General features: G+C 39.6%; 1 protein-coding gene across 1 annotated transcript; it reads right to left on the reverse strand.

Moving 5' to 3' along the window:
* Positions 1-578: 578 nt before the first annotated feature.
* Positions 579-6,995, reverse strand: LOC145399479 (polyprenol dehydrogenase-like). Its single transcript, XM_080272086.1, has 7 exons — positions 6,984-6,995; positions 6,185-6,314; positions 5,098-5,205; positions 3,624-3,797; positions 2,707-2,920; positions 2,201-2,402; positions 579-832 (listed from the first exon to the last, which is right to left on the reverse strand). The coding sequence occupies exons 1-7, from the start codon at positions 6,993-6,995 to the stop codon at positions 644-646; spliced, it is 1,029 nt and encodes a 342-aa protein (XP_080128212.1). The 3' UTR covers positions 579-643.
* Between the last annotated feature and the right edge of the window lie 1,800 nt (positions 6,996-8,795).

Below are 8,795 nucleotides of genomic sequence, written 5' to 3' on the forward strand. Positions count from 1 at the left end.
ATTCAATCATTAATGGTCTCAATGAAAGGGCTAATTAAAGTTTATACACACTCACTCCACTGGAAAAGCCCCAGATATATAAAAACCATCTGATGGTGCCTAGAACAAAACAATTACATCCACTTGCTGTAAAGGCAGAAAGCTTACCTGAAGCTTAAAGAGTCCATACACTAATATCACAGGATCACAGCAACAACAATTCTGTGTTTTACAGTCGGACAGAAACTGTCTACTGCTTACTGCATTTGCTTCACATTTGTGGGATGTCCTTCATTTTACTCTGATGCATATCCCAGAACCAGAGAAACATAGCAAGTCTCTCAGCTTAGCTTACAATTGTTCACCAGCAAAGAGAAGTGAGAAGAGGTGGAATAATAGATGAACTTTTGTTCTTGACTGTACTGTAATATAACAGTGATTAAAACAGTTTAGACTGACTCGTTCCACTCTAGCCAGCGAGTTCCTACCAGACTGAACTTGGAAATTTCAACTTTAATAATATGTTGTGCATGTATTTTGAGGTGCCCAAGTTATAAGGCAGGAAGCAATCTGCGTGGTTACAAGTCAGACTGTCGTACCTGGCCATCAACTAAACAGAAAGGGGTTAGGGATCAAGTATGACAAAAATGCACTACAATAACCACTATGCCTGACCAAAGACCTGGATACCTAACTGGCGACATGAGAGGTCCCAGAGGCGGTGCTGGTCGACAGTCCTGGTAGCTTTTGATGATGGGGTGGTAGGGGTGCAGTTCTCATAGTAGTGGCCACCTTCTTTCACTTCTGAAGATAACGCACAGTATACCACAGTGTCACTCCCTTGCTTGGGGGTCTGGTTGAGGATGGGAAAAACATATTATTAACACTTAGGCTGTTATTCTAGGGACAGCGCACAGTATACCACAGTGTCACTCCCTTGCTTGGGGGTCTGGTTGAGGATAGGAAGAACAAATTATTAACACTTAGGCTGTTATGACGCCTGAATAAAATCATCGGCTGTTTCCTGGAACTGATAGTTAGTTCTAGTTGTGTTCTGAAATCCCACCTCTTTCCTTATAACTGACACAAAACAGGGAAATGGGCAAATCAACTAGTGGCAGCAATACAGGGCATCATCATCTAATCCAGTGTTGCCTCATACTAAGCATAGAAGCCCAGGACTAGGCAAGTTGGTCCCGACATTTAAGATATGAGTGGCCAGCTTCACTCATCTCTCAGTGGCATCATGAAAGCAATAAACCCCAACCATCCCTTAGATATAAACCTGCACCAGCTCAATCCAATTGGAGTGCCTTAATTGTCCACCAAACCACCAGGTGCCATAATTTCGTTGTATGGTTATCACTCAGCATAGTAAATAGTTTCCTGGTATACAGGAAACCATTTGGCTTGTCACTCAGTGTAGAGTGACACACAAGTTAAAATGTTTGACACATAAATTAAAATGGGAGGATGCATGGTAAGCTAGGAAAAGGATGGCTGGATATGGTAAATAACTATGAAGGCAAAAGATTTGATTGAAAATAGAAATGAATGGATGAACTATGTATGGAGCCCTGAATAATATGAAATGCACCCTAATTCTGATAATGAATCAAACATCACTCAGCCATGCATCAACCACTCGTCACACCACTTGGTTGTCATATCACCTCATTACGTCATGAAACACTAACTTCCAATCCCAATTTTCTCCTTTGAGATGAGCAGATGACTACCCTGTTGTCCAGTATCTTAATGGTAGATTACCAAAGCCAGTCTACTTCCCCTGATGGCATGACATGGTCAATAAACTCTGAATAATTTCTATAGGGATCATTCCTATACATAATGCTAGGCTGCCACTCCAACTGAAGCACTTGAGCCACTTGTTACATAACAGCATCAATGAGTTACATCCACAATCTAAAGTTGTAGCACATCACTGTTGTAAGTCATATTACAGTACGTTAAGAGTGTCGTCACTCACTAACCTAAGTATCACTGTCATTGATCGGTATCACAAAATGCATCACACAATACGACAAATCACATTACACCACACTGCAATTCACATCACAAAGCACCACAAGCCTAATTTCACACCAGCACTGTGATGTTACCATCAAGAATGTGCGGACCAACAAATGGGTCATATCATATGACAGCACATTACACAGCACCAAAAGTCCCTAATCTCACAGCAGAAAATGCACCTCACCTTTAAGAGAGAGTGTGCCAGCCATGGAAAGGTAGTGGCCCAGGCAACATGTTGGAACAGTTCTGTGGCCACAACCCCAGGATGAACAGCACTGGCCACCAACACACCCTCACTGCCCCCATAACGCTCGGCCAAGCTTAATGTAAACATCATCAATGCTAGCTTGCTCTGGGCATATGCTGCCTGTGCATTGTAGCATTTCCTGGAATGTGATGAAAGTAGTCAACTTTCACCTTATGATTAACATATTCCAAGTTTAGTCTCCACATGGTACTGGTACATGGATGACATGCAACAGGTGGACTATGTGGTGGTCAAGAGCAGCTTATATACAGTACCTAAGATTTGCTGTACAGGTGATCTTCGTAAGTATGGAATCTGTTCCAAATCATCATATGCAAGAAAACTGGCAAACTGACTGTAGAGGTGGCAGTGTAATGACATACCACAAAGAGCAAACAAAGGCAAACTACTACAAAGACATTGAACAAAGAGCTGTGACTCACTTGCTATCCACATCATCAAAATTAATGGTCCCAATGTAGTGCACGGATGATGACAAATTGACGACTCTGGCAGGACTGTGTGGTGTGGTGACTGATGTGGCCGTGAGGTGTGGCATCAGAAGGTGGGTTAGCAGGAAGTGGCCAAGGTAGTTCACGCTCCAGTGGCTCTCGTGGCCATCAATGGTTCTATCCAGGGGCCAGAACATGATGCCAGCTGGAAACAACACATCATTACTACACACCATTTGTCTTGATTAGATTTATCTAGGCCATTCTTACAACTTCTGATTCCAAGGCGTGGCTGCATGAAATTTAGTGAGCTTTAGTTGAGTTAGGAATGACTCTCCCTGGTTACTACTTGAACCCTCCCTCCAATATAACTACATCTGGTCATCAACCGAGCTGAAAAGTATTGGGAACTTGGATGTAAACAGAGTGATTACAGCACTGCCATTTTTAACTGGAGCAACACTATTCTAACACACTAAAGTTCATCGTAACACCACCACCATCCTGTTTCTGTACATCATCAATACTATCCTCACCCTAGCTTATCATCCTACCACAGCATCATTATTATCAATGTAACCCAACAAAACACCTCTCATATTTTCATTATCAAGGTCATCTATCCTTAAAATTGGTGGTGGTGAGGAATGCCATCATGTGGAGGCATTAATATAACTGACTCCACTGTCCAGTTGTATAAACATCCCTTTTGGGCAAAGTGGTGGACTGCTGGATGAGGGCAACTTCAGCCTGCTGTCCACTGGGTTCATGTTTCATATGAACGTTGTGCTACTACTACTCTTGAAGTACTGGACTATGGCAGCCTTGCTTCTGACCTATCCATCTAAGGGGGTTACTGTATACAAAATTGTATATTACCATTACAGTGCTATATAATGATGCCTCACCATTATTGACCAAGACATGGAGTGGTAGTTTAAGTGTCTCAAACTCGTTAACAAAGTTCCTGACAGACTCCATACTGGTGAGGTCCAAGTCCAGACACACGGCAACACCTTCTTGCACACCGTATGAACGTACTTTTGCCACTGCATCCTCCAAAACTGGCACATCTCGCCCTGCTGCAATGTAAGTCTCCATGAAACACAAGTACAGTACCTAAAAAAAAAAAAAAAAAAAAAAAAAAAATGAACAAGGTAGCTGGTTTGCAAAGTCTGAGAACTTAGTGTACTGTTAAGAGCCATAAAATGTTCCCTTCCAACAGAAAACTGTACCCCTCCAGACTACTCCACACAACAAATCCCCTACCACCACCACCATCACCATCAAGCAGTTACCTGAAGACTTAATGTATATTCTGCGTGGGGCAGGCTGCTTAGAGCTGACCTTATAAAATGCTGAATTAATCTACCACAATGTATCTGTCATTGCCCCATTGGATCTCTTCACTGTCTCTCCAGTAACTAGCACTAGAGGTCAATGGTTTAAAATAGACAAACTCCACACATCAGAAGGATGCAGATGTAGATTTTTTTTGTGTAAGGTGTACTGATCATTGGAACTCTGCCAGACAGTGTTGTCAGCACTAATACCACTGAATCTTTCAAAAGGTCTCCACTTGTCCCTTGGTGATGCCCTACAATATAGTATACTCTATTACCCATCTACCAACCTGTACAATTTCCAATAACAGTTCCACAATTCTTATACCTTGGTATATTATAAACAATCTGCATATGGCACACATTTCCACCCATTATACATCGTAGTAGAGGACTTTCATTGTGGTTTGTTCATTAGTGGACTGGCATGCCAGCCCATCTGTATTGTACTAACATTAGAACCTAACTGCTGAAACCTGCCACAGCCAACCAGGTGAGTGAATCTCTGTACCCCTTCAGTCCAGGTACACAAACCCCCACCATATCCGATCACCACCACCATCAAGCAGTTAACTTCTGTACCTCCAAAGTCCAATCCACACAACCAAACCCCCACCACATAAAATCACCACCACCATCATCAAACAACAAATCCCTTTTAGTTAGATGACATTATAGTTACAGTATCTTATTCCTGCTGGTACAAGATTATTTTATTCAGCTCTGATGGATTCCCCTTGCAGTAAAGGAATTATTGAGGACTACCTAAACCCTCTAGTTTAAGGTCTTGCCTGAAATGAATAATATCACAATTAGAAAAAAAAAAAAAGGTGTAGTTGAAATAATTCCCCCTAAACTTAATAAAAAACAAGGGAATTGCATACATAAAATAAATGTCAGCACATCCTTTTAGTTGAAATGATCTCTCCTAAACTTAATAATATCACCCAGGATAGCACTAATAGAAGGTACCTGGTAATAATGATGTATGTATATGTATAATAATTAATACATTACTCGATTCCACACATATACCTACCAACAACCACAGTCATATCCAGCTGTAGGAAGCGTTTGACAGCCTCCAGGCCTATGCCACGCCCACCCCCAGTTACTATGGCAACACGCCCTTTCTGACTGGGCAGCCCTGGGGGAACAAGAACATTAGGCTCATCATTCATATTTTCTTACAAAAGACAGTTTTCATAATTAGTGGCAATAAATGTGCACAATTTCAATATGATGAATGTGAAATACTGACAATAACCAAATTTGTTAAAAGTGCAGTGGAAATACTGTACCAGTTTTCAAAATATATAAAAATGCAAAAACAATGTACATTATCAAACATTAACAAACGCTTCAAACATAAATACATTGTTACTGATAGAAAAATAATTTCAAAGCATATAAAAACAGTACAACAAATGAGACTTCAATTATCCATCATAAAACAATGTAATGGTCTCGGGTTTTGGCCAAACATTCAACTCTTACAGGCTTCTCTATGGACCCAGGATAACAACACAGTCCGAATGGGTTGGCTTAAATATCAATCAATAATGTCTAGAAAAATGCAGTACAGAACATAATGCAATTTCAAATCTCATTCTAGGACATGTAACTTACCCCATCCCAACCTAACTCACAAGGGCAGTGTTGTCAGGGAAATTCGTAAATCCATTTTTTGTTGATACACTAAATCCATAATATCATGTTTTTCCTATACCCTGGTCCACTGATACCATGAAAATAAAATTTACATACTTGAGGAAACAGCACTAGGGATTTAAAATGAACACCAATAAATACCGGTATAACAGAACTTGAGTGCTAACTCCAAACGGGCTGTTTAAAAAACAATTGTAAAATTATAGTTTCAACGCAAAACACAATTAAGAGACTTTGATCCACTTTTTCTTACGTTTGTTGCATATTATTTTTTTTTACTCTTCAAGAAAACCTAAACTAACCTAACCTTCATAAGTAAAATAAAAATAATTTGCAACAAAAAAGCCAGAAATGGAAAGTGTCTTAGAATTGTGCGAAAAAGGATCAAATTCTCGTAATATTTACCGGTATTTTTGGCTGAAACGATGAGAACCAAAAACATATATACATATTACCAATGGGGCTCTTGTGTGTGGTGATGAGTTCTTTGAGCAGGTACCAGGCCCCTAATAAGTACAGCATCAGGTAATTCCAGCATACCCACGCCCATCCCTCCACTCGATGCCACACACACACCAGCATCACCTGATCACGAGAATCAGTACTGAACATCATTTATATTTTAATTTAAATGGTTGCTGGCATATACATTGTAAAATACTAACGGACAAACAGTGTAGGTAATCATGTAGGTAATTGTACAGTACTCAAACTTTAGACAGCAGAAAATATGACTGGATAGAACTGTGATACGGAATTAACGCTGATACGAGCCGCAATAATGTTTACGGTTTACGGTTCGTCTCTATCCAAGACGGTCACATAATATGCATCCTTTATTCTTCTCTGCTTCAAAAATCTCTCATTAACCTTATTAAATTTCAACGGAGAGGTCAAATAATTGAATAAAATACATGATAAATAAAAACTGAATAAAATATAAGTTTTCCCCAAGGTCAAGACTGTAAGACTGCAGAATTTCCTAATCAACAGGTGCAGTACCAACATCGATATCGAACATTATTCGGGATAAGTGGCAACAGACCTTACAAGCGACCTTATAGCACACCACGTGTATTATGAAGGTGCATTTCATAATTTACATGTATAACCTACGAGCTTGGGTTGTATGTAATCACAAATGGGAAGCTGCTGTTGAATAAGGAAAGTATAGTAGCAAAGAAACTGTCCAGAGAAGCAGTGTCAAAGTTCGAAGCAAAACTCCGCCAGGTATTATCAACATCCGTGCAGTACCTCAGTTCGCATTGTGCGGGGAACTTCAGTGTCTGTTACAACCCACAGTATCAAAGTGCTTCTAAACTTATTTTCTCGGCGAGATTCAGTGTCATAGTTGATTACTATTAGTGACTGAAATGAGTCATGTCTGACAATAGTAGTGTTTGAAGGATAAATGGCCAAAGTCGTGCAGCATCCGAGACCAAACGTTGGAAAATAAAATCTTGCTTGAGAAAATGCTACTTGCAGGAAAAAAGATGGGGCATTGCCCACTATTATAAACGGTCTACCGATGTGCATAAATGTTACTCAGAATCAGGAAGGGCAGCAGCAACACATCAGAGTTCTAGAGAACTAACTCAGCAGAGAAGGAAGGATGATGTTTGCTTGTTGCTCCTCAGATGCCAGTTAAGAGGACCTACAGATACCAGTTACCCAGGGATTTACGAACATCATATGATAAATGTGTTAGCTTCTGAGAATCTGCAATACCAGGCAAGTTCCAACACGTATAATATTGCTGGTATTCTAAGTAAAGTTTTACCTTTTAAGTGCACGAACGTCTTAAGAGAAATGTTGGAGAATGTTTAACTCCTTCACCAGTTTTTAAATTAGACAACCACCAAGATTCCCCCCCCCTTTTTTTATATATATATATAGACTTTGAGAGGAGATCTGGGTAGGGATGCTAATGAACGTTGTAGTTCATGTCTCCAGTATGTCTCTATTAAGCTAAGTTAGAGATGAAACAAAAATTGCGTCCTCGTAGTGAAAAGGTAATTTTCCATCTTTGCTGATAATGGGGGAAGCGAGATTTTAAATGCAGGTTGATTCATAGTACAGTATATTTAATGATAATTTTAATTTTGTACCAAAGGTGTGCTTTTGCAGGAAGGACAATTGAGGACGACTCTATCTGTATTCTCTTCCTTTGTCTTTAAAAAAGAAATATTGATCACGAGAAGAAAATAATTCATTTAAACGTTGTCTCATGCATTTTACCAAGTGCAGCCATTCAATTTCAGGTCAGTATGAAATGTACTGTACACTAATGTGAGGTCAATAATTCCCCTACACGTCGATCCGTGGCTTCGAATTAACGATGCTAAATTTCAACTTGCTTGGTTATTCCTTATTAGGCTAAGATTTTACAAGGGTTTGGCATCTCACACGCCCCGGTTTTGACGAGATGAAGCAAGATTCCAGGCATTTCATTATGAGTTATGGATCTGACATTCCATTAGTAGACAGCATCCTTTATAATTATACAAGATTCCGCCGTAATAAACCTACAGTGTAACCTATACGATCTTCCCTTTTACTTTAACATGGCCTAGATTTTGGTTCTTTGGCTGCTTATTGCACGTAGCTTAGTACCAGAAAAAGACAATGCTACGGTTCTGCACACTTCCGTAACACTTCTTCGTGACGAGCATCCTATTATAGTGTTAATTGTTACAACTCGGTAATCAAGATGGAGTTATGGCAATTTTAGGCCACGAGGAAAAAAAGGGTATAGTAATAATTAGTTTAGTGAGTTTATCTGTTTGGAGAGAGAGAGAGAGAGAGTCACATCCGCCATGTGTTAAATCTGGTAGTGAGTGGCTTTCTCACAGCCGGAAGTCTTAAAGCATTTTACCATTAGCCATCTGAAGTTGATTTTTTGTTTAATAACAAAATTATTTGAGCTATTAGGTAACTCAACACATTACAACACTGATAGGTGAGTTTATTATTATTATTATTATTATTATTATTATTATTACTACTACTACTACTACTACTACTACTACTACTGCTGCTGCTACTACTACCCCCCCTCTTTTTTTA

This window comes from Coenobita brevimanus, chromosome 49 (assembly GCF_032717465.1).
Source record: "Coenobita brevimanus isolate Jiangsu-jjx chromosome 49, ASM3271746v2, whole genome shotgun sequence".
Classification (NCBI taxonomy): Eukaryota; Metazoa; Arthropoda; class Malacostraca; order Decapoda; family Coenobitidae; genus Coenobita; species Coenobita brevimanus.